The sequence below is a fragment of the Pristis pectinata genome, chromosome 5 (genome assembly GCF_009764475.1).
Source record: "Pristis pectinata isolate sPriPec2 chromosome 5, sPriPec2.1.pri, whole genome shotgun sequence".
Taxonomy (NCBI): Eukaryota; Metazoa; Chordata; class Chondrichthyes; order Rhinopristiformes; family Pristidae; genus Pristis; species Pristis pectinata.
Window position 1 is genome coordinate 27,125,065 of NC_067409.1, and position 27,697 is coordinate 27,152,761.

At 42.7% G+C, this 27,697-nt stretch overlaps 1 protein-coding gene across 2 annotated transcripts in view; it reads right to left on the reverse strand.

Annotated features, from left to right (window-relative positions):
• Positions 1-3,020: 3,020 nt before the first annotated feature.
• jcada (junctional cadherin 5 associated a) overlaps positions 3,021-27,697 on the reverse strand; it is a 164,585-nt gene continuing 139,908 nt past the window's right edge. For both annotated transcript variants that reach the window (XM_052015584.1, XM_052015582.1), the window contains exon 5: positions 3,021-7,600. In XM_052015584.1, the coding sequence (XP_051871544.1) occupies positions 7,566-7,600 (35 nt within the window). In that variant the 3' untranslated portion in view covers positions 3,021-7,565. The remainder of the gene's footprint in view (positions 7,601-27,697) is intronic.

Consider the following 27,697-nt stretch of genomic DNA (forward strand, 5'->3'; position numbering starts at 1 on the left):
AATATATTTATGTAATATGACATTTGATAGCTGTGGGAACACAACATTGAATAAATGGTGTTTGGACACTAAATCATTCCAGAGCTTTGTTGCTCCAGAATATATCCCTGAACTTGTATTTCTGAAGGAAAGTTAATCAAAGGTTAAGGAGAAAAAAAATTTCTTTCTCTCAGTTTGCCTGCAACTCCCTTACAAAAAAAACTGGAAATGCTCAGCGGGTCAGGAAGCGTCTGTGGACAAAGTCACTTCAAGTTGATGATCACTCATCAGAACCAACTTGAAACATTAGCTCTGTTTCTGTCTCTACAGATGCTCCTCACATTTCTAGCATTTCCTGTTTTTATTTCAGATTTCCTGCATCTGCAGCTTTTTGCTAGTTTATATCTGGTTTTTGGCTCTGTCGTGTTGCATGCAAGTTTAGCTTATTTAGTGAAACATCACTTGCCCCCAAGTTAGAAAGTCACTCTAAAGATCTGAACACATAATGCCACACTAACCATGAGATCTCTGATGAGACCTGTTACCCTCTCAGGGAAAACATGTCATAGCAATAATTGAAGAAGGGCATGGGAGGTTCCCTCATATCCTGGACAACTTCTTCAAAACAGATAATTTGGTCATCAACTCATTGCTCTTTATGGGGTCCTAATGTGAGCAAGGTGGCTAGTTACACCAAGTTGCACATTTCAAAAATACTCTGATGGTTGTGAAATGCAATGCTAAGATTGTGAAATATATTAGTTAAACGCAAGTTCTTTATCCCCTGATAGTAACATTGGGTTGATTATAGTGAATTGCATTGCCAGCTTAACATCATCCTTTGGTGGAGTTAATATCGGTTCAGAGCTATTGGAACACTGAGCTCTTTGCAGATATCAAATCATTTAAAGTTCCATGGTGTTCTGCCTGTGTTTATGTCTTTCTATTGATAATAGATGCAAATTGACACATTGTTATAAAAGCTCAGTGGATCTCAGGCATTGAACTGTGTTTGGTAATCTGGCAGCAATGCTGCAAGGTGTTTCACTTTGTGACGAGTGTCTCCCACAGAATTTTAAAACATTGGTGGGCAAACAGTCACCTTTTTACCAACAAAGGTGTAAAGTACAGTCTTGACGTCAGGCAGAGCCAGAAAACTCAGGACAGGCTGTCTGCAAGCTACAGAGGAGGTGCTAAACAAGGTGTGGCTACCATTGGTTGTCTTCTCACTCAGCAGATATGGTCTAAAACAACTTGAATTTATATATCTCTCTCTCTCCTCTCTTCCCCCATGCACTTCGTGTTACAGTTTCCCTGTGTTTCAGTTCAGCCCTGCTCAGCCCTAGTAGAATGATCTTTAAAATGTGTCAGAACCTCTGTATTTGTTATTTTATTCCTAGCAATAAAAAGATGCATTTTAAAAAGCAAAATGATGGAGCATTAAAGTGATTGAGAGATTGAACACTAAAAAGTGAAATTATGGCAACTTTGCACTTGCTGCACAAGTTCACACACAGAAGCTCGAAACAAGCACCATGTGGTCAATAACCAGTCAGTGACCCGGGTTCAATTCCAGCCACTGTCTGTGAGGAGTTTGTACATTCTCCCTGCGTCTGTGTGGGGACCCACATTCCAAAGATGGACGGTTTAGGAAGTTGTCGGCATGCTATGTTGGCGCCAGAAGCGTGGCGAAACTTGCGGGCTGCCTCCAGAACACTCCGCAAAAGATGCATTTCACTGTATGTTTTGATGTACATGTGACTAATAAAGATATCTTATCTTAAAATCAGATAGAAAGCAATGTCCAAAGCATGCAATGCTCTTTGAAGATCCTTATTGTTCTTTTTGTACTTTGTCATTATATTTGAGTTTGATGCTCAGGGTGTGCTAGTAATTCTGAATCTTAGTACTGGGACTTCTATAGTCCAGAATGGTTCATTATCTGTATTTCAACTATAAACACAAATCGAGCTGCTTTACGTAATAGTCATGTATCTGAGTGCTTGCTTTTAGGTCGCCTGTTTAAGTACCTTAAGTGTTGCAAGTTTATGAGATGGACTTATGTTCAAGGGTTTGACTCAAGGGCTCTGGGTACTCCTCTGTTGTAGCCCATGGCCATGTTGTAAGCTTGGAAATTTATCCCCTTAAACCTTTGCTTCTTGAATCCATTCCTCAAAATCTACATCTTCACATAAACCTTAGGTGACTTCTGCTGAGCCAGTGCCAAATGCTCTCTGGCAATTCTTCTTTGGAAACAAGTTCAGACAGTTCATTATGTTAAAGATGGTCCATAACATAGGCTGTTCTGGCTGATTGACATTTGATTTTAATGCTGTGCTCACAGCGCCATGATCTTATGTCCTCCAGAGCATATTACATATACATATTTATTTATTGGTCACAGGTACATCGAAACACACAGTGAAATGCATCTTCTGCGTAGAGTGTTCTGGGGGCAGCCTGCAAGTGTCGCCACACTTCTGGTGCCAACATAGATTAAGTGCAATGTTAGATTAAGTGCAATGCTTCTTAAAGTGGATTAGCACCAAGAGGCTAAAATATAATTTGTGATAACACTGGCCTTTGATGAACTGGAAACCGGTTCATTGATTTCTCTTCAGGAGTTTTTCTGAGTAAATAATACTTATCTAGATCCAACTATAGGTTCATTCCTCGGTTCCTCTGAAAGTGACTTCCCTCAGCTCCGAACCTGTACGTCGTTGGGATGTGGGAGGAAACTGGAGCACCCGGAGGAAACCCACACAGACCTGGGGGGGGGGGGGGGGGGGGGGCGCGAGGAGGGGAGAATGTACAAACTCCTCACAGACGGTGGCAGAAGTTGAACCCAGGTCACAGCATTGCCAGTGAAAGTCTTGGGAGTCTCCTGTTTTCTCTACACATCCTCAGACATGTTTAGTCTTACGTTCTGAAGCCTCGCACTCAGCCGGCTCAGCCACTGAATGTACAGAGGAAAATGTATGATTTCAAACAGGAAAATCAGAAAGAAATTGGATAACATACAACAAGAGTAATATTTAAAAGAACTTTCATGCATATATTTTATTTAGAGATAACCTGGAATAATATACATCGGTGAAGATACATCGCAGCCTGTGAATTAGTATTTACACTGAGCTGATAAATAGAAGTTAATGTCAAGCCTTAGGGGAAAACAAGGAAATTCCCTTTTGCTTTCCTCCACATCCTCTTGGGTTCTATACAAATACATATTTTTGTTTAAAAAATAAAATAACTGATTTTATTTTCAAAAATAATGGAAGAGCTTCTAAGATACGTGACACTTACGAGTTTTTCTGAGACACTCAAATATATCTCCTTCTCGACACAAAAACTGCAGTTCAATCTCCTCAGGCTACTTGTTTGCTAATATTAACACTGTCTCCATGAAGCATTTATATGGAGACTTAACCTTGCTATGGAAATAATATCACCAAAAGCAATGTTAGAAAATTGTCCAGCTCCCCTTTTAGACACACACATGTATTGCATTCAGGTGAATTTCCTTTGATAAGAGCAGAGGAATAGCCATCGGAAGGACTATCCTATGAAACTGAAGTTTCCAGTCTCTCTCCCACATTGTATTTGGCATTTGTATAACAATTTGGCTTTTTACATAAGCTGGTATTTCATTCTCGGTATTGTCACAAGGGTTTTAGCAAAGTACGGAGATATTTATATTTGTCCATTCCAATTATAGTAACAAAATCTGTAGTACAATTGCAGATTTTATTACTTAATAATTGGAGTACGCCTGAACAGCATTTTGTGCTATATAATGTAGGGCTGATTTACCTACAGATTATCAGTGTGGTGGTGTGGGGTGCAATTTGAGATGATAAATTGACAGCATCAATATGTTACTATGCACCAAATTTAAAGGGTGTTAGATTAAGTGCAATGCTTCTTAAGGTGGATTAGCACCAAGAGGCTAAAATATAATTTGTGATAACGCTGGCCTTTGATGAACTGGAAACCGGTTCATTGATTTCTCTTCAGAAGTTTTTCTGAGTAAATAATACTTATCTAGATCCAACTACAGGTTCATTCCTCGGTTCCTCTGAAAGTGACTTCCCTGAAATTGAATCTGGGACCTGAGGTAACCAATCAAAATACAAGGATTCTATATCAACTTTGATCTTGGAAGTCTTATTGTCGTTGGATATAATTCAACGTCTATTGTCCGTCACTTCATATGCTTCCAATATATATACTATATACATAGATATGCATTAAACTATACAATTTATCTCTATATATTAAGTCAGCTGTAAGCCTACTTGCCTTGCTGTCAATTTTCATTAACTTTTGAATGCCTGTGACCCATGTGCTAAGAACGAAAGCTGACCTCAAACTAGAGTGGCATTTAAAGTTTAAACATATAACATAGCTTGTTTTTTCACAAGTGTTATTCCTTTAAATGTTAGAAAAATAACAAATATGTTGTCTGTAGGAAGCAGGCATCTATATTAGAATTAATAGCGTTTTGTGATTGGTATGAGTTACTCAAGCTTAGAATACTGTCATTTTTATCCTGTGGAAATGTCAGAGCTATCTTGTGCCCTTCCATTAACCAATAAACAGTGGACCAGATACCTGACTGGCAAATATCCAATATCAAGGTTTTATATATACTTTGTGGCACTCAATCTGAATGTAAACACTAGTCATTTGTGCTTTTCCATTAAAAACAACAGGATTACAAGATCTGGTTCATTAGCATGATATATTGACAAGGCAATTTCCTTTGCACACACTCCCTGGGCAACTTTTATGAAATCTACTCTGGTAAGTAAACTACGTGCAAACACAGGGCACATTAGCTGAAATTTATTTACACATTATAGACTTTAATTTTTGTTTTATTCTTTCTCAGGATGTGACCTTTTTGAGAAAGGCCAGCATTTATTGTCTGTTTCTCACTACCCTGAGGAGATGCTGATACATTGTAGCTTCAAAAAATGCTTAATAACTCTTGAAGGTACAGAGAAGGAACGTTCCCCTTCCTAACCCTCTACCACTCCATTTCCATGAAAAGAAAGCTCACAGTGTGACCTCAAATCCCCATATTGTTTAACACTCAACAACCTTAGAGTTTTTGCCTGTCTTTTGATTCTCCCCATTAATCAAGATTCCAAATACCAGATATCTGATAATCCTGTTGTTAGTTCTAATCTAATAATACTGTATACATTAAAAATAAATATACACATTTTATATAAAGCAAACTCTTTGAGGCCATTTCATTGATGTATAGTAATTCAGAAAGGCACTAGCAAGCCATTAGAGTATTACATTCCACTTATGTTTAAAGCCAATATAGCACAATGAGATGTATGTTAAAGGTGCTATATTATTGCAAGGTGTTGCTGTCATGTGATTTTATACCATTTCTCAGCTATATTAAGATCAGCCATCTTCAAGAATGGGAACCAAGACTGAATGATCTGAGTAATACCACCTTCAGTATCTTCCTGTAGCTTGCCCATCATTTTCTGCAATGAAAACAAAAGGCTAGATGTACAATTTCAGCAGTGTAATGACACTGGATGGCAGTGTTATGTGAGGTTTGCACAGAATCATCCATCTCCGGAAAGGTTACTGTAGAGAACTGCAACTAACAATTGGTGGTTCTAAAACCTTGATTATTAAATTCCCAGCAGGCACACAATCATTGAAGGTCAAAAATATTTAAATTAACATTGAGCAAAAGTACATACTTTGGAAATGTGAATGACCACACAATTTCTTTTTTGTTAGTTAATTTCCTGATTAATAACAAATATTCATTTGAAGAATGCATCTTACTGCATAAATCTCTATGGCAAATCCTGTAAGGTAAGAACAGACCTTGAGTTAGAGTCATGGAGTGATACAGCAAGGAAACAGGTCCTTCAGCCTAACTCGTCCATGCCGACCAAGATACCCATCTAAGCTAGTTAATGGGCAATGATCAGTGTCTACCGATGGCCATGTGCTCTAGTGTGAACTGCACACTGGAGGATGGAAAATGGGTGAGAGCTCTGATTAGTCGCAACTGAACATATGAATTTCCTTGTTATTTTTGGTGAGTGGGGATCAGGAGTTTGGCCGCAAGGCCAAATTATTTTGTTACTCATAGGACTGGCAGTGGAAGTGGGTGATTGGGGGGAGACTTGGGGGGGGGGGGGGGCGTGGATCCATCTTGCTTGCCACTTCCAAACTGTAGACAGAATACTGCTATTGAAGAATGCTCCGTGAGCTACCTGCCCAGTGTTGCTACAGGAATTTTCTGCGATATTGACTGATCTTTAATGCCCTGTGCAAATAAATTCAATCTGTAATCTCTCACCATGCATTGTATTCCTTTGGCTTTATCTCAGTTCTATCTTTGTGCCAATTGTTTCATTTTTAACTGCCATTAATGAGTTTCCCTTACTGGGACATTGTGTCTCCCTCACTCCCACTGTCCAAGAGGGATCCCAGGCACATCAAAGTGCAGAGTTATAACTTGTACCCACAAGTAGGACCATGGGATCCAGGAACATCTGCTGCTCGGGCGACAGATGTAGCCTTGGAAGACAGTTGGTGCACAAGTTGACTCTTGTTCTCCAAAGGAAGATAGGACAGCAGATCTAATGTTGCCGAACGCTTTCTGAATTATCAATCCCAAATCCCTGTAAATTCCATTCACACATTTCTTTTGTATCTGTCACCTGTACACTCCCTGCAGCTGCCCAGATATACACCTGAAGTACAAGTGTTCTCATCTTGTAATGTTATACACAAACTTGGATCCGTCTTAAACTCACTGACAACCAGTCTGTTCTAAATTGCATCGATATTGGCAAATCCAGCTTTAGAGTTCCATTAGATGGAAAGATCCATTTCTTCCACTAAATGCTTTTACATAATCAAGTGAAATTAAAATGCAGAATTGTGCACTTTCAAATACCTCTACCAGAGAGAAAGCAAATCCAATACAGTACTTTGAGTATAATATTGATAATTTTTGATATAAAGTCCAGTTAGTGGAATCTCAAAGCAGAAGGTTGGATTTTTTTATAATGTTGTGCTCTTTAGGTGAGTGATATTAACTCTAAGGGGAAGAGTATTCCCTCGTTTCAGGTGTCCAGTGTTATCATCAAGCATTTCCAGATCAGGCATCGCACATTTGGGAGCCTTCACTTTGCCTCAACCACAACTTCAGTAGGTTGTTTCTTATTGCACCAACGTGGCCTCTCATCACTTCCTGCACCATCTGCCTTCTGGACTCAGAGCAGGTGGGTTATGTGCCAAGTTAAGGGTGGATTTGTACTGTGTGTTCCTGCGCTCCAGCTGGGACTACCAGCTACAGAAGGCTAGGATATTTATTGAAGAGATAATTTAACAGTAATTTCTGTACCCAATTAATTTCTTCCTGGCAGTGATATAGCATTTTATCAATGCATTTGTTAATACAAATGGTGTGTGTGTGTGGAAGGCATTCTAGAAGTTTGCATTTGATGAAAGGCAGTCTTGTGAACTAGATCACAGTGTAAAATCCACAACGTTTTCCTGACATCTCCTTGCTCTTGGCCGATCGCTTTTCACACAGTCTCAACCTTGCTGGGATCGTAAGCATCTGGAAAACAGGAAGGATGTGGACTTAAGAAAACTGCATCAACATCTGTTTCACACTAAATTCTTACAGCTACAGTCTTGCTAACACCTCAGCTTGTGCAACCTTACATGACATTATTCAATACTCTGGAATGGTCAGTGTGTTAAAGCATTTGTTGAAAGCAGAATGGACTGTTACATAAATGTGGAACAGCAGGACATGGCACAGCGGCTCAACAGGTAGTGCTGGTGATGTCTGTACAGAATTTGCTTCTTCTCCCTTTGACTGCATATTATGGTTCCTGGATGGTGAAGTAGCACGGGCGATTTGAACTTCCTCTTGCTGGCTTATAGAGTACAGCACAGAAACCATGTCCCTGCTATTCCTTTTAACCCATCAACACTAAACCCATTTTCCTGCATTAGATCCACATCCTTCAATGCTTTGCCTATCAAAGCATCTGTCTAAACGTCTCTTAAACATAGTATTTGTTCGTGTTTCATCACCTCTTCAGGCAGTGTGTTCCAGATATCAACTCTCTGTACAAAAAAAACTATCACTAGGCTTTCTTTTAAATCCCCTACCTCTCACCTTAAAACTATGCCCTCTTGTTTTTGATACCCCTACCATGGGAAAAAGATTTTGACTATGTCTCTCATAATCTATATACTTCTATCAGGTCAACCCTCAGCCTCCTTCACACTAGGGTAGATAAGCCAGCCTCTCCAAGCTTCCCCATAGCTCTAGAATCCTCCAGTCCAGGCATCCTGGTGAATCTCCTCTGCACTCTCTCCCGTGCAATCCCATCCTTCCTAAAGTGCGGTGACCAGAATTGCACGCAAAACTCGAAGTGTGGCCTATCCTGTGTTTTGTAAAGTTGAAATATAATGTCCTAACACTTACAATCTATGCTCCAATCTACGATGGCAAGCATGCCATATGCCTTCTTCACCACCCAAAAGAGCTGCGTTGCCACTTTCAGGGAACTGTGAACTTGAACTCCTAGGTCCTGCTGTTCACCAATATTCCATAGTCCCCTACCATTTACGATATATGTCCTAACTCTATTTGACTTCCCAAAATGCATCACCTCCCACTTGTCAGGATTAAATTCCATCTGCCATCATTCCACCCAACTTTCCGATTGATCTATATCTTCCTGCAGCCTTAGACAACCTTCCCCATTATCCTCAACACCACGAACCTTCTTGTTGTCTGCAAACTTGCTAATCATTCCTCCTACATTCACATCCAAGTCATTAATATACATCACAAACAGTAAAGGTCCCAGCACTGATCCCTGCGGTACACCACTGGTCCCAGACTTCCAATCAGAAAATACGTTTTCCACTACTGTCCTCTGCCTCCTTTCACCAAGCTAATCTTGGATTCAATTAACCAGTTCACCTTGGATCCCATGTGCCTTAACCTCTTGGACCAACCTACCATGGGGGACCTTGTCAATTGTCTCACTGAAGTCCATATAGACAACATCCACCTCCCTGCCCTCATCAATCTCCTTGATTTCCTCCTTAAAAAAAACTCAATCAAATTAGTGAGACAGAATTTCCCCTGCACAAAGCCATGCTGCCTATTCCTAATCAGTCACCGTCTTTCCAAATGTACATAAATCCCGTTCCTTAGAATTTTCTCAAATAACTTCCCTACCACTGATGAAAGGCTCACCAGTCTAGTTACCAGGCTTATCCCTGCTGCCTTTCTTAAATAAAGGAACAACATTAGTCTCCAGTCTTCTGGTACCTTGCCTGTAGCCAACAAAGATGCAAAAATCTGTCAGGGCCCCAACAAACTCCTTCTTTGTTACCATAGCACTCTGGGATAGATCTCAATCCAGCCCTGGGATTTATCCAACATTATGTGTTTCCCCAGGTTACCCAGTTTTCTCCCACATCCCAAAGATGTGCTGTTGGTGGGCTAATTGCCCCTCATGTGGGTGGGCGATACTAGATTCAGGGTAGAGTTGATGGATGAGTGAAAGATAATGGGCTACAGGAATATAAGCTTGTCTGAGAGCTGGCATAGACCCGATGGGCAAGTGGCCTCCTTTCGTGACATAAGAAATTATAAAATATGAAATCAGCATTTTTTTAAAGAGAGGATCAGCACTTGGACCCTGTGACTGTGTTGCCTGTTCCTCTGTTTCACAGTCAGTGTGTGCACAGGACTGAACTTCCCCCAGCTGCAGCATTCGTGTTGACACTCTGGAAATCTTCCTAGACATCCACCGCAGCTCGGTTTAATAACACGCACTGAGGGTGAGGCAGCTCCCACGCTTGGCAAAACAGTCACAAGTGAAGATAGATCCCAGTATTCTTTCAGGGCCAATGATGATAAGGTGGGTGACTTTAGCTTAATAAACTGTTGCTCTGCTCAGGGAGACTGTATTGGCCTTTGTGATGCAAGGGAAAGCCAAGAAATTAAATAAAAACATAAGGAAAATAACTTTGTAACTAATGAGGTACAGGTCTGGGATCTTGGCAAGTGTTTTGTGTGAATGAGACCGATGAGATCATTTGGATAGCTTAAAATCATGGATCTAATCTGTATGATTTGTAAATACACCTAATGAGGAAAAAAAACTACATGCTTTAAGAAGGCTGTTTTATTAATACTGTATGTTATTGCTCAAGACACATATTAATGAATCAATTTCCAGTTTCCACCTATGACTGGCGTGCTGATATGATGAAAGCCAGGGTCAGGGATCAATACCAGGAAACTCAAGGGCTGGGAAAGAAAATGCCAGGACAAGCATGGAGAATGACTCACATCTATTTGGTGCCTTTCAAAACCTCAATGTGGAGTGTGTTCTCCGTAGATTCCAAACATCCAACAAGGTCCATTTGCAGACCATGTAGACAAATGCACAAGACACAAGCAGCTCAAAATGAGGTGAATCATCTTTATTCTGTGATTTGCCACAGACTGCCACCCTGGAACTTTGTGTGAACACTGCTGCACCTCAGTCACTTGACACAATCCTTAAAGTAGTAACAGTCTCAAAGAAACTATTACTCTTCACAACCAACATCCTGGTATGGAGGCTCCAATGCAGAGCACCGCAACAGTCTACAGAGGGTTATTGACTCAGCCAGCTTCATCACCAGCACAACCCTCCCACCATCAAGGACACCTTCAAGAGGCAGTGCCTCAAGAAGGCAGCATCTGTCACTAAGGTCCCTCACCATCCAGGACATGCCTTCTTATCGTTACCACCATTGGGGAGGTGGTACAGGAGCCTGAAGACTCAGACTCAGCGATTCAGGAACAGCTTCTTCCCCTCCGCCATCCCATGAACACCACCTTGTTATTCCTTTTTTGTTTGCACTATTTATTTTTGTAATTTATAATAACTTTATATCTTTGCACTGTACTGCTGCTGCAAAACAACACATTTCACGTCATATAAGTCAGTGATAATAAAGCTGATTGATATACAACACTTTAGTTCAAAAATAAAAAAAACTTAAACTGACATTTACCCAAGTCTATATTTTTCCTAACTGTGCTTGTCCCACCTGCTCTGAGCTCACAGATTCCCAGATGTTAATGGAGGATTGTCACACTCTGGATCAGTGATGTTGCCTCATCATGGCTCTCTTCAGCAATGTCACAGGTCAGTTCCTGTTCACCAGCTGTGGGACACACTTCAGAAGCATCTTTAACCTCACAGTCCACTGTGCAATGCTCCCAGGTATAATGGGGTAGGAATAAGGGGATCAGTGTCAGCTTTATGGGATTTATTGCCAATTACCCAAGGTAATTTTTCATCTGGTGTACCTCCCACTATCTCCCTGCTAACTCTGCTGGGAGACACCAGCATGGGAACTTCATCCTGCAGAGTGAACCTCTTCTCCTTGCTGCTTAAGTCAGGACACCTGCACTGTTGCCACCTTCTCTCCTCCGACATGGCTTGGACAAACACAGCCTTGTTCTGTCTCCTTTCCATGATCATTCTGGCAGGAGTGAGGTGTGGTTTGATAGTTTGGAAGGAATTCTGCAAGCTGATGTTTCATGGTCACCTTTGATCCACCCACCATAACCTGTTTCTTCAATGCTTCCTTCCCCACTGGGAGCTGGGTGAGGAGGAGAGGTGAAATGCTATTTTATTTCATTAGTCCTCACAAGTTGGACAAGCTGAAAGGATCTGAACTACGACTGGTGCCCGATGCAATTTGTTCAGGCAGAATGTTTGTGACAAAATTGGCAGTCAGTTCCACAGCTGCAAGGGCCATTGCAGTGCACAAGCTCACATGATGACTTCTAGGCACTTTGATTGGCCGTCATTTAGCATCAAAGAGTGGCTTTGCTTTATCATAATAGTCAACATTAAATAAACTGGAACAGTCTTGCCAGCTTCTTCCACATCAGAAGTGGTGAGTCAGGAAGGTCTGTTGAATAGTTCAGATGCTTTGTACATTGAGCAGTTGGGTCTTCTGCGTCCTTGTTAACACCAAGAAAATCACCTGTCCATAGTTACCGAATTGTTGTGTATGGAGTTATTCTGCAATCTTCTTCTGCCATTCTTGTGGGATCACTAGCCTGGTCCCCATGTAATACAGCCTTGGCTGGTAGATAATTCATATCATCTGAGATGCATTGATTCAATGTTGTCAGGCAGACCTGTTTATCCAATAAGCCTGGGATCCAGAGAGAGCTAGCTAATTGGATACACAATTGGCTTGATGGTAGGAAGCAGAGGGTGATGGTGGGAGGTTGCTTTTCAGACTGGAGGTACATGACCAGTGCTGTTTCTCAGGGCTTGGTGCTGGGCTCATTGTTGTTTGTCATCTATATCAATGATTTGGATGAGAATGTACAAGGCATGGTTAGTAAGTTTGCAGATGACACAAAGATAGGTGGTATAGTGGACTGTGGAGAAGGTTAACAAAAGTTACAGGGGGATCTTGATCAGTTGGTTAAATGGGAATTTAATTCAGAGAAGTGTGAGGTGTTCCATTTTGGGAAGACAAATTCGGGTAGAACATTCACAGTCAACAGTAGGTCCCTGGGGAGTGCTGTAGAACAGAGAGACCTAGGAGCACAAGTACATGGTTCCCTGAAAGTGGCATCGCAGGTAGACGGGGTGGTGAAGAAAGCTTTTGGCACACTGGCCTTCATCAGTCATGGCATCGAGTATAGAAGTTGGGTTGTGTTGCAAGTGTACAAGACGTTGGTGAGGCTACATTTGGAATACCGTGTTCAGTTTTGGTCACCCTGATATAGGGAAGATGCCATTAAGCTTGAAAAAGTACAGAGGAGATTTACGAGGATGTTGCCAGGACTCAAGGGACTGAGTTATGGAGAGAGGCTGAGCAGGTTGGGACTTTTTTCATTGGAGCCAAGGAGAATGAGGGGTGATCTTACAGAGGTGTATAAAATCATGAGGGGCACAGATAGGGTCAATGTCGTAGGGCTGGGGAATCAAGAACCAGAGAGCATCGGTTTGTGAGAGGGGAGAGAGTTAATAGGAACTTGAGGGGCTACTTTTTCACCCTGTGAGTGGTCCGTATATGGAATGAGCTGCCAGAGGAAGTGGTTGAGGCAGGTACGTTAACAATATTTAAAAGGTACTTGGACAACTACTTGGATAGGAAAGGTTTAGAGGGAAATCCAGACAAATGGGACTAGCTTAGATGGGACTCTTGGTTGGCATGGACCAGTTGGGCTTAAGGGCCTGTTTTCATGCTGTATGACTCTAAGCATTTACAGCTACAAAACTGCATATTCTGTGTGGCTTGGCCATTACAGAGAAATCTCATCCACCAACTTCATTGTAAAAATCTAGTTCTAAATGTTAGCTGTGGCTCCTGAACAGGATATTCTTGTCTCTATGCTCAATTCATGCTGACACAAGTGTACCGAGGGAGTACTATGACTATCCCTGCCTCTGGGGTCCAATGGCAGATTTCAGACCTAGTATGGCTAGCAGTAGTTTGCAGTCAGTAACTAGTGTGAATTGTCTTTCCAGCAAAAAAAAATCATAAAACCTTGTCACATTGGTCCTCAGCTGAGGACCGACCGCTCAGCATCAGAGGGGAGGGAGGTCGGAGGGAATGGTGAAGATATGGCAGGAGTCGGAGCTGGGGCCAGGCGAGGAGTCAGAAGGCAATGGGAAGTAGGGCTCAGGGTGGGGATCATGGTGGGGGAAGGATTGAGGGAGATGTTCAGGCTGGGGGTGGGATATTAGATCAGAGGGTGGGGAGATCACAGAACGTAGAAGAATAAAGCACAGGAACAGGTCCTTTGGCCCACAATGTTGTGCCGAACTAATTAAGCTAATGACATCTAATCCCTTCTGTCTGCACATGGTCCGTATCCCTCTATTCTCTGCAATATTCATGTGCCTGTCTAAGAGCCTTTTAAATGTCTCTATCATATCTGCCTCCACCCCCAATCCTAACAGCATATTCCAGGCACCCACTGCACTGCGTAAAAATCCTTTGAACTTTTCCCCTATCACCTTAAATGCATGTCTTCTAGTATTAGACAGCGACCATGGGAAAACCATACCGGCTGCCTCCTCTATCTCTGCCTCTCATAATTTTATAAACCTCTATAAAGATCAGTGGCAGGGGGAAGAGTGAGGAGCCAGGGCCTGGAAGTGGGTGGGAGAGTGGGAAGGCCGCCACGGGGTATCGGGATCACGGGCTTGGAGATGGGCTGGGGAGCGAGGAGTGCTCAGTTATTGTGCTGTCTCCTCTCCTGTTCAGACATGAAGTTTATCGGCAAGAGCAACAGTTGGCTGGGAAGATGACGTGACGGTTCTTTGATAGTATAGGTCAAGGGAAGGATGTTAGATAGGAAGCCATGGGTCCTTGCTGTCTTTAAATTGCTGTGGCATTTTCTTAGTGGGGAGAAAAGAATCGTGGTTTAAGTTCTCATCCAAAAGATAGCATCTCCATCACTTCAGTACTGCTTCATCACTACATCACCACTATATTGTAATGACAGTCTGCCTTATATGACAGAAAATGAGTCTATATTACATGACAGAAATACTGGGAGTGGTGCTTGAACCCAGGACCTACTGGCTCAATGTAGCCCTGTGGTGACACTGTCTGTCCCTGCCCTGCAGAACGGGGTCCATGAAGTACACTGAAGAGATCAATGAACCCTTGTAGACTCCAACATGTTGGAAAGAGGACTAGATATGGAGTTGAAAAAATTTGGGGAGTAAATTCTTGGTCTAAATTAAATCATGAGCTTTTATCACTTGTACTGCTATTAGGGTTTTGTCTATTTATACTTTTCTTTCTCCAGTGTAAGGGCAAGAGAGGCTTAAAGCTCTCCATCTTGAGCCTGCATTTCCCGGCCAGTTTTAGTGTAATTGTTTGTGTTCTTGTGCCGTTGATTCATATTCAGGAGAACTTTGAGGTCTGGCCTATTTGAAAGTAAGGGTCGATTTAATTGTGTCCTTTTCGTATGTTAAGTGGGCATGCAAGCAGTCTGATTGGAGCTCCAGTCTGGTTATTATTGCTAACTATGAATGGGAGACTGTTGCTAAACACACATTGGATGTCTCTGAGAAGATCTCACAGAATCCCATCCCAGACGCACCATGAGTCAGTGCCTTAGGGGCAGGGCAAAGGTCGCAGTGCTGAATGTGAAACTGAGTACAAAGTGATGTGACAAGAGACTACATCCTTTGTTAGATCAGTGCTTTGCTCTTTGTGTGCTGATCATTGCTGCCAGCAGCAGTCTCACTTACAGCTTCCCTGTGGCCTGGCTTACCAAACCTGCGTTAACTCCATAACCAGCTGCCCTCTACTGGATATATAAGCAATTACACCATGTTCTGTGGTAGGAAAATAGTCAGCAAATATTGCAAGTTTGAGGTCCAACTCGACACTTTAGGGAGTAGCCAAAAAAAGTAAAGGCAGCTAGAAGCAACTTTAGGAGGCTTCACTAGGAACAACAGAGTTGAAGTGGTTAGCACTGGAATATCTGAGTTACTGTCCTTTTATTTAACTAGAGACCAGTCTAGATGTCCTGTCCATCACAAACTATTCGCCTTAGGTTCTATTACAGAGTAATACAGCACAGAAACAGGCCCTTCAGCCTGCCAGCCACACCAGCCAGCAAGCACCCATCTGACATTTCTCCTGCATCCCCATTAACTATCCCTCCCACAAATTCTCTTGATGTAACTGCACTGTGTAATGAATTGACCTGTAAGATCGGTTTGTAAGACAAGTTTTTCACTGTAACTCGGGACAAGTGACAATAATAAACCAATACCCACCTATACTGGGGCAATTTACAGCAGCCAATTAACCTCCCAACTAATAAGGATTTGATGAATGCCTTGTCACATGCATGTTATGTTTCACTCCAAAAAAAAGTTGACTTTCAATTGCATAACCCTGAAAAAAAAGTCATCAGCCATTGAACTTTGAGGCATGCCTGAAGCATCAGACAGCCCACAATAAGCTGCTATTCCAAAATAGTGAATGTTCAAGCCACTCTGAAGTTGAGCAGGCTAACAGGGGTTCTACTTGACATCCTGGCACAAAGACATTAATTGCATATGTTCTCTAGAAATCTTTGATCGAAAACTGTAAAAGGTATTTAAAATGTTACCTGAAATGGATATCTTGACACAAGCCATTAAAAAAACCCAATACAATTTGTTAAATGTAACAAGACACTTGCTGGAGATCCAAAGTCCAGCGTGGTGTAATGAAGTCTACATAGTTTTGAGAATATCATAATATTGCAAAATTAAAGCAATCTGTTTTGATGAGATTGTTTATAGTGCACAACTTATAAAATAAAATTCCTGCCAAAATAAATAGTGTCATTAGAATTCTCCAAGTAGTGGGTCATCGGATTGTTTGGCAAAGAGACTGCTCAGATACAGGCTTGTCTGTTGAACTTCTAGGTGAATATCAATTAGGTCTTATCGGGAAACATAGGGTACACAAAACAAGACTGGCCTTAAAGTGGCAGTATTGTTGACTCTCCAAAGCCAGCATTGATGTAGAAGTGATGAGCTCACTCTTACAGAGTTTGCATGGCAAAATTAGAATTTTGGCAAAATAATGGAGAGGCCTGCAATACGTGCTTGGGGACCTCTAACCAAACTCTCACAGGCTTTAAAGAAATATTTGTCCAGAAATTGGATTGTGAAGCTCACATTTTTTTTTGGCATTGTGCAATTCAGTTTTCCCCCTGCTAGAATAGATTACATTGGAGATCACTTCTGGGTGAAAGTGTGCCAGACATAAAACTGGGCTAAGCATTTCAGTGCACGATTCCTACCAGTGAGCCTGATGTTTACCCAGTGTCGGGCACACATCATTTGACATAATTATTCAGATAGAGTAGGCTTCCACTTGTCCCAACATAATTGGAGCAGAAAGCTATGCACTATGACACATCACGTCATACACTTTCCCAAAAGGGACACATTGTTGATGACAGGAGACCTGACTGGGACCTTCAGAGGTGACTGCATACTGGTCAAACACCTTCCAAAGTCTAGAGAGAATCCTGCAGCTGTTAGGGAGCACGCTTCTTTTACATTTAATTGTTGCAATACCCATTCCATGCACACCTCAGTGGTGACACTGCTGGCCACACCCCATTACTGCAGGCATTGGTGTGGCCGAGGCTGGTGACATGAATGGAATGGGGACCTTGGGGCAGGAGGTAAAGCCAAGTCCACTAGCAAAGACGCTACCCCCACAGTCTCCTAGCTGGGTATCTCTGATAGACTATGCACTCACAGGCTTAGGTTTTCCAAGGATCTCATCATTGATATACAAGAATTCTGTGAGTAGACCTTTGGCCACCCTCTCCTGCCTGGATTCTCCCTGTGTGAGGTCAAAGTCAGACTGAATCTCAACGTCCTCCCTACAGGATCTACATATATGACCACTGCAAACTTTAGCCATGGCAAGGCTGGCAAGTTCAGGGATAGGATCTATCAGCATTTGGATAGACAAGGACTGATTAGGGATGGTTAGCATGGCTTAGTGCATGGGAAATCGTGTCTCAAATCTGTTAGAGCTTTTTTTGAAGAGGTAATCAAGAGGATTGATGAGGGCAGGGCAGTGAACATTTGACAAGGCCCTGCATGGAAAGCTAGGTTAGGCCGCATTTAGAGTATTGTGTCAAATTCTGGTCACGTCACTATAGGAAGGATGTTGAGGCTTTAGAGAGGGTGCAGAGGCGGTTTACTAGGATGCTGCCTGAATTAGAGGGTATGTGCTATCAGGAGAGACTGGACAAACTTGGGCTCTTTTCTCTGGAGTGGCGGAGGCTGAGGGGTTATCTGTTGGAAGTGTATAAAATTATGAGGGGCAAAGATAGGGTGGACAAGCAATATCTTTTCCCAGTTATTGAGCAATCCAATACCAGAGGGCATGCATTTAAGGCGATGGGGGGTAGGTTCAGAACAGATGTGAGGGGTATGTTTTTTTACTCAGAGACTGGTGGATGCCTGGAATGCATTGCCTGATAGGGTGGTGGAGGCAAATTCACTGTGGGCTTTTAAGAGGGGCTTGGATGGGCACATGAATGAGAGGAAAATAGAGGGATATGGGCATTCTGTAGGTAGGAGGGAATAGCTATGTCGGCACAACATTGTGGGCCGAAGGGCCTGTTCTGTGCTGTACTGTTCTATGTTCTAGTTTGCAAGATTAGATCGCATGGGATCCAGACAGAGCTAGCTAAGTGGATACATAATTATCTTGATAGTAGGAAGCAGAGTGTATGGTAGAAGATTGTTTCTCAGACTGGAGGCCTGTGACTGGTGGTGTGCCACGGTGATCAGTGCTGTGCTCTTTGTTGTTCACTATTTATATAAATGATTTGAATGAGAATGTACAGGCATGGTTAGTAAGTTTGCAGATGACACTAAAATAGGTGGTATCATAGACAATGAAGAAGGTGATCAAAAATTACAGAGGGATCTTGATCAGCTGGGTAAAAGGGCCGAGGAATGGCGAATGGCATTCAATCCAGATTAGTGCAAGGTATTGCATTTTGGGAGGTCAAGCCAGGGTAGGACTATCGCAGTGAACAGTAGGGTCCTGGAGAGTGCTGTAGAACAGAGGGACCTAGAAGTACAGGTATGCGGTTCCTGGAAAGTGGTATCACAGCTAGACAGGGTGGTGAAGAAGGCACTTGGCATGCTATTAGACTGGATTTGAAACTGGCTTGACTGTAGAAGACAGGGGTTAGTAATGGAAGGCTGTTATTCTGACTGGAGGTCTGTGACCAGTGGTGTTCCACAGGGATCAAGTGCTGGGGCCGCTGTTTGTGATGTGTATCCTGTAAATGATTTGGACAGAAATGTATGTGGGCTAATTAGTAAGTTTGCAAATGACACAAAGATTGGTGCATTTGTGGATAGTGAGGAAGGTTGTCAAAGGATACAGCAGGATATGGATCATTTAGAAAGATGGGCAGAGAAATGGCAGATGGAATTTAATCCGGAGAAGTGCAAGGCATTGCATTTTAGGAGATCAAACACAGGAGAAAAGAATACAGTAAATGGCAGGACTCTTAGCAGCATTGACGTACAGAGGGATCTTGGGATGCAAGTCTACAGCTTTCTGAAGGTGGCAACGAGAGGGCAGGGAGGTAAGGAAGCCGTACGGCATACTTGCTGCTCTGGTCACCACATTACAGGAAGGATGTGGAGGCTTTGGAGAGGGTGCAGAAGAGGTTCATCGGGATGCTGCCTGGATTAGAAAATATTAGCTGCAAGGAGAAGTTGGACAAACTTGGATTGTTTTCTCAGGACCGATGGAGGATGAGGGGGTGACCTGATAGATATATATAAAATTATGAGAGGCAGAGACAGGGTAGATAGTCAATGTTTTTCCCCAGGGTGGAAATGACAAATACTAGAGGGCATAGCTTTAAGGTGAGTGGAGGAAAGTTTAAAGAAGATTTACAAGGCAAGCTGTTTTTACATTGAGAGTGGTGGGTACCAGGAACACGCAAGCAGGAGAGGTGGTGGAAGCAGATACAATAGCAACATCTAGACAGGCACATGAACAGGCAGGGAATGGAGGAATACAGACCATGTGCAGACAGATGGAATTAGTTTAGTGGAGACACAAGAGACTGCAGATGCTGGAAACTGGAGCAACAAACAATCAACATTTCGGGTCAAAACCCTACATCAAGACATCCTGATGCAGGGTTTTGACCCAAAATATTGACAATTTCTTTCCTTCCACAGATGTTGCTTGACCTGCTGAGTTCCTCCAGCACATTGTTTGGAATTAGTTTAAATTGGCATCATGGTCACTGTAGATATTGTGGGCCGAAGGGCCTGTTTCTGTGCTGTATGGTTCTATGTTCTATGAGTGCAGCTCCAACAACACTCAAGAAGCTGGACGCTGTATAGAACCAAACACCCTGTACCTCATCCATCACCAGTGACAATCATTCTCTCCACTACCAGTGAACAATGGCTCCAGTGTGTACCATCTACAAAATGCACGGGAGTTACTCACCAAACTTGTGACCTCTACTGCTGAGAAGAACAGGAGCAACAGTTGCAGGGGAACACCACCACCTACAGATTCCCTTCTCAGTAGTACACCATTGTGACTTGGAAACGTAATATTGTTCCTTTTTATTGCTGGGTCTAAATCTTGGAATTCCCTCCCCAACAGCACTCTGGGAGTACTTTCACCAGAAGGACTACAGAGCTTCAAGAAGGCAGTTCATTAATCACCTTCTACTGGGTAATTAAGGATAGACAATAAATGCAGGCATTACTAACAGTGGATTAGTCATAGAGTAACACAGCATGGAAACAGGCCCTTCAACTCAGATTATCCATGCCAACCAAGATTCCCATCTAAGCTAGTCCCATTTGCCTGTGTTTAGCCTGTATCCCTCCCAATCTTGCCTATTCATGTACTTGTGCCTTTTAAATGTTGTCAATATACCTGCCTTAACCACTTCCCCTGGCAGCTCATTCCAGCCCACCCTCTCGGTGTAAAAGTTGCCCCAAAGGATCCTATTAAATCTCTCCCCTTTCACACTAAAACCTATGTCCTCTAGTTTTTGATTCCCCAACCATGGGAAAAAAAGTGTGCATTCACCCTATCTAGGCCCCTCATGATTTTATACACCTCTAAGATCAGCCCTCATTCTCCTATGCTCCAATGAGTAAAGTCTCAACCTGCTCCACCTCCCTCTGTAACTCAGTCCCTTGAGTTTCGGCAACATCCTCAAATCTCTTCTGCAGCTTTCCAGCTGAATGGCAACTTTCCTATAGCAGGGTGACAATATTCCAAACGTGGCCTCACCAATGTCTTGTACAACTGCAACTAAACATCCCAGCTTCTATACTCAGTGCCCTAACTGAAGAAGGCCAGCGTGCCAAACGCCTTCTCCACCACCCTGTCTACCTGTGATGCCACTTTGAGAGGACTTTGTACTTGTACTCCTAAGTCCCTCCGTTCTACAACTTGTAGACACTCTGTTCTACAATTAGTGTTAGGGTTAAAAGTGTCATCATCCTTGTTGGGTGAGATCCCTGGAACTACCTATCCAAAAGCATCTTTGTTACATCTCATGGACTGCAGCAGTTCAGGAAAGCTGCTCACCACTCCCTTTTAAGGGCAATTAATGATAAGGAATATATGCGAGTTTCCCAAAAGTGCCAATATTGTGAATGAAAAAAAGATGCTTCAAACACAACAATCCAGTTTATCTGTGTAGTGAACTAACACAAAATATTTACTTGTTACTGTACAAAATTATTGGAAAGCCTGGTTAAACAAATCAAAATTTAGCCCCTGCTGTACAATTCATTGACAAAGCAGGATGACATTTTTGACTTGAGGAAAACTTGGTCAAAAAACGTTATGGTCAATGCTAGGACATGCAGTTTGCCAATGCTCGCTAGGATGGACTTTAGGAATCAACCATCAGTTATTGGCTTGTAGGACTGGCATCAGTTGGAGTTTAAAACAATTCAGAAGAATCTCACTGATGTTTTCTAGAATCGCTCCACATTTTCACTCAGTTTTATTTGACAGATCTTCTAGATTGGGAAAATGAACTCACAAACTTTGGGCTGCTGGTCCATTACTGTTACTTCTGCAGATGACAATGGGCTTTTAAATCAAGTTACATTGGAGCTTGGAGGCTCATGTCATGTGCATTCATATTCATGCGTAATATCACTGTGAACCCACATGTATTCTTAGGAAAAGTTGAGTGTCACTGTTGGAAATTACATTCCTAGATAAAGAGTCTGCAATAACTAAAAAGCTTTTAAATGAAGCTGCTCGTAACTAGTTTCAGAGTACCTTAGGAGAAGGCACACAGGTGGTATAGGGATACAAGGGATTGATCAAAGCTTCTCTCCCTTCTGAATTATGGACTACTCCAGCAAAATGACATGGCAATTGCTTTTGAACTTAATCTGCTGAATTCACAGGGGCTTTGAAAGGCTGTAGCAGAGATTAGGACGATTGTTCTGGTAAACTCAGCCAGAAGTATATATGAAATAGCTAATATCGATTCAGGTGAAAATGGCATAATGCTGCTCTGGTGCTGCACTTATGTGACTGAGGATGTGAAGTCGAGGGATTCATTAATGCTCAGGCTTTGCTCACTGACACTACTGGTTTATTCTGATATGATTTTAACCATATCTAGCCAGCAGAAGCAGGATATCAAAAACAAGAAAGCATAGGTTTAAAGTGAGAGGAAGGAGCTTTATAGGGGATCTGAGGTGCTAGTTTTTTTAAATATATACAGAGAGTGGTTGGTATCTGGAGAGTGCTGCCAGAGGAGGGGGTGGAATCAGATACAATTTCTAGGTTTAAGAGGCATTAAGACAGACTTTTAAATAAAGACATAGAAGGATGCCATGCTAATGTGGGCAAATTATTAAGGGATTGGACAAGATAGAGACAGGAAATATGTTCCAGATGTTGGGGAGGTCCAGGACCAGGGGGCATGATTTAAGAATAAGGGCTAGGCCATTTAGGACAGAGGTGAGGAAAAACTTCTTCTCCCAGAGCGTTGTGAATTTGAGGGCAGTGGAGGCCAATTCTCTGGGCACTTTCAAGAAGGAGCTAGATAGGTTTCTTATAGATAGGGGAATCAAGGGATATGGGGACAAGGCAGGAACAGGATATTGATTGTTGAGGATCAGCCATGATCTCAAAATGGCGGTGCAGACTCGAAGGGCCGAACGGTCTACTTCTGCTCCTATTGTCTATAAAAAGGTCAGCATGGACATGGTGGGCCAAAGGGCCATTTCTATGCTGAATATCCCTTTGACACCACATGACTCCACTTCATCATCCAGGAACCATAATATCTATGGTCCTCTGTTTCCCATACATTTCTGATTTCCATTGTCCTACCATGGGGATTTGTACCTTCAGCAGGTTGGACCCCTAGGCCTGGAATGTCTCCCTTATTGCCCTTTGTCTATCTCCCTGCTCCTCCTCCTTTAATGCACCCCTTAAAAGGTCTTGGGGAGACTCTTGCTGGCCATAAACAGCAGTTCTGATCAGAATGACTGACATTCAGCTGTTTAAACTTCAGGAGGTCTTGTTCTTCCAGGCAGCTGCCGTCAAAGCCAGAGGTCTGTGACTGACTGATGCCAGAAGGCACTGCATCTGCCATTGGACTCCCCATGGAGCCTGGTCTGCTGAGGAATTGCCAATGAATCCTGTACCAGATCAAACCTTGCACATGATCTGAGACTCCACTGATTGTAATATGGATTCTAGGTCTATGGATTAGGAAGCGACAGGGAGGGCAAGTTAGTTTTCTAATTATTTTACTTTAATTCAATTTCCTTTCTAAGAGTGTTATGTGCTTTTAATAAACCTTTTAATAGTCTTTATTAGTTTTGTTAATTACTTACTTCGACTGGATGTCAGAGAAAAATGATTAAGGTGCCTCACATCTTTGACAGGAGATAAGGCCTTCTGTCAGAGTCCATCAGAAGTTTTTCCAGGGATGAGATTTCAACACTGCACTGCCTGGGATCCAGTTGCTGTCTGTACCTCATTGGCCAACTCTTGGATGTGAAGGGCAAGTGAAATTGGCCCTGCACTTTCAGTCATATGAACATATGTGTAAACGTATGAATAAAATCACAGCTCTGATTATAACCTTAACTCTGCATTTCCTGGTAATGTTTCACCCCCTTGCTTATTAACTATTCATCTAACTCTGCCTTAAAAATATTCCAAGTCTCTACTTCCACCACCTTTGGAAGAAGAGACTTCTAAAGACTCACAACTCATCTCTGGCTTAAATGGGTGACCCTTTATTGTAAAGGGTGACTCCTAGTGTCCCGTGGGGAAGTAGTCTCTCCACATCCATCCTGTCCAGACCTCTCATTAAATGACAATCAAGTCCCCTCTCACTATTCTAAATCCCAGACACAGTATAAGCCTAACTTGTCCAACCTTTTCTTAAATTCAACCCACCTATTCCACGTACTAGTCTAGTAAACCTTCTCCATAACCCTTAAATAAGAAGACCAGTATAGTACAGAATACTCAGCTCTCCAGATATGGTCTCACCAATGCCCTGTAGAGCTGAAGCATCATCTCCCTCCTTCCCTCCAGCCCCATGGAGGGCCAGTTGGTAACGACTCTGGGTGGTGGGCTCCAGCTCAGCACAGCCTGATGTCTCATCTGGTTCCACCTCATATTTCATCTGGAGACACAACAGCCCGCTGATGCTAGAAGCTGGAGCCACGGACAATCTGCTGGAGGAACTCAGTGGGTCGAGCAGCATCTGTGGGGGTGGGGAAGGAACTGTTGATGTTTGGGGTCAAGACCCTGCATTTGGACAAATTTTGGCTGGTAACCCTGCTGTGAAGCTGTAAAATTCAACTCCCACGGGATAAACTGTGTCTGTACCAGCTGTAACACATCTTTTCAAGAGGAGCAGGCTGCCTTTATGTGGTGCTAGCAAGTAGCCGTGTTAGGCCTGTTGACACATGCAGACAGTCAACAACATGATTTGCATAGTCTGCATGCAGAAATCACATTATTTCATTTCAGGTGCTATACAAGTGCAAATTGCTGTTGACAAGCTGAAAGCTGAAAAGAGATGTCCTTTGACAGCAGTGGAGCACAGTGTAAATAGCAAGAAGTGGTTCAACAATAAGAAAAACATTTCCATCACAGGAGCTGATAACGAGTTAGCCATTAGCTGACCCACGTCACAGAGAAGTGTTGCCCTAGCAGATAATACGTCCCCAGCACAAAGTAGAACTGAAGTGTCCACGAGAAAAGTCAGAAGCTAGGAGTAAGTTCATTTCACACAGGGTTAGCTACATAAAGTTTAGAAGCCTGCTTTGCATGAAATACTACTCTGAAGCTCAACAGTAAACAGCAGCAGGCAGTCTGGAATGGTTTACTGATTGACCTTGCAAAAGAATATGAGAAAAAGAAAAAAATATGAGAAGAGTGATACCTGATTAATTCCTGTTTGATGTGATTGTGGCAGCAATGGATATTCAATGAATGTGCATGCTATGTGATTTCTGCATACAGCCAATGCAAACCATGATGTTGACTGGCTGCATGTGTCAACAGAGCACAACATGCATACTTGCTAGCACCGCCTCCTGACTGTAGACTGTGCCTCCCGAAAAGATGGTGTCACAATTGGTACAGACACAGCGTATCCTGTGGGATGAGAATTTTATTTGGGAAAAGTGGAGGAATATCTAATCATGGAGAGTATGGGCAAGCTGGGAAATGGTAGTGTAATGGTTAATTTTGTGGGCTGGGAATGCTTCGATTTAAATTCAAGTTATTAAATGGATCTGGATGTTTCATTAATGCTGGCCTCACTCATGGTGCTCGTGTCTCATGCGGGTAAGAATTCTGTTCTTGCATGCACTGGCCTGGACGTTATCCACCAATGTGGTTGATTCTGAGCTGCCTCTTCAGGCGAGGGACAATTAGGGATAGAGAATGAATGCAGGGATTATCACTAATACCTGCATCCTGGAAATTAATGAATTATGGCAACACAGTAGTGTAGCAGTTAGTGTAACGCCGTTATAGCGCCAGCGACCTGGGTTCAATTCCTGCCGCTGTCTGTTAGGAGTTTGTATGTTCTCCGTGTCTGCATGGGTTTCCTTCGGGTGCTCCGGTTTCCTCCCATATTCCAAAGACATAGAGGTTAGGAGCTGTGGGCATACTATGTTGGTGCCGGAAGAGTAGTGACACTTGTGGGCTGCCCCCAGCACATCCTCAGTAATACAAAAAGACACATTTCACTGTGTGTTTCAATGTACATGTGACTAATAAATAATATCTTAATATCTTAAAAAATAACAGGCTTTCCAACTGTGCACTTAAGGTCTTGGTCAAGAAGTTGGAAATGAGAAATGTTCACGATCTGCAGAGGTCCGGGAAGCTAACCAGACACAGGTGAAAAGACTGCAGGAGCAGATGATTAATAAATTATTTAAACACATCTAAGAGATAAGTTGTTCCACAAAGAGAGTGGTGAATATCTGGAACGAGCTGCCAGGGGAGGTGATGGGGACAGAGACGATTACAACTTTTAAGAGGTATTTGGATAGGTACTTGGATAAGAAAGGGATACGGACACAATGATGGCAATGTGATTAGTCTCAGCATGGATGAGGTAGGCTGTTTCTGTGCTGAACAATTCTATAATTCAGATAGTGAAAAGGTCAGACAGTGAAATGCCACAATTTCCCAAGGTATCACCAACCCACATCACTCTACTACTGACAGCCTCTGTAAACAAAGACATGCCCAGATACTTCACTGTACACACACAGCCTCACACTCATAATCTGTACACACCATCAGCTATTCAACCATGTCAGCCACATCAACTAAACATATTGCACAACACTTTGACACCGATTCCTCTCTCTTGCTGGTGCAGGTGCTGCACAATGGAGTGAGCTGGAGGGGAGATGCTGCCCATGTGCTCTCCCTCCTTTCTCAGAAGTATCATTGCTGAGGCTGTGACCAGTGAGGGATTCAATCTATTGAAGTTGGAATGCCCTTGCACTTGATCTTTCTTTTCACATTTCATTTCCCCCCCATTCCACAACCTCTCGCAGCTTAAAAGACGCCTGTGATCTACATTAACCAATGCCTTGATTTTAAAATTCCTATCCTTGCTGCCAACACCTCACCCTTTCCAATCTCTGTGCCCCTACAATGCTCTGAGATCTCTGCACTCCTTCAATTCCAGCTCCATGAGAATGCCCAACCATGCTTTTGCCAGTTTGAACTGCTGAAATTCTCTACACCTTTGTCTCTCATCTTCTCTTTCCCCCTTTAAAATTTCCTTAAGACCTGCCTTTTTCATCCCTCGTATTGCCTTATGTGGCTTGTGTCAAATTTTATTTGCTTACGCTCCTGTGAATCACATGGGTATATTTAGTACTTTAAAGGTTTATATCAATGCAGTGACCTTGAAATTCCAATGCATCCTTATGGGTGTGCTAGTGGCCCCAGCAGCAGTGCTCTATCCAACTGTTTAGCTGTGGGCTCATTGCTGCAAACCTTAGTAGTGCCCAAGGCCAGTGGGAGTCCTTCCCCTACCCCTACTCCCTCTTCCTGCAATGTTGTGCCATGCACGGCCTCTGTTCATTCTCCTAAGTAATATATTCCCAAAGGAAGTACAATTTGTTTTTCCTTGTGTGTGAATGTGAAAATTCTGATGAAGCCTTGAACTCAGGAGAAGCTGCTTCAGTTTCTGCCACACTGCCACTCCCTGTAGACCGAAATCTTGTTACAATTTAACTAGCACAAAACATGTTGATTTGTTTCAGCAACCTAGAAGACATCAACCAGCAACTAAACTGTAAGTAGTTGACAGCTCCTCTAAATGGCACTGTTGAGGGGCCTTCCCGTATCTGAATGACTGTCATTTGAAGGGATTGTGTTAGCTGGGTGTTTGAGGTACTTTGTTAGACTTGTACTGCATATTTCTGGCAGTTGTTTGTAGTGACATTGACCAAGGTGGCCTCTGGCACTTCAGGTCACTGTTGCCATTTTGCAACTCAAAGGGAACTAGTGGGGATACCAGCTGGTTTAACTTCTTACCCAACTGTTTACATCTTGAACTACTATGCTGGAA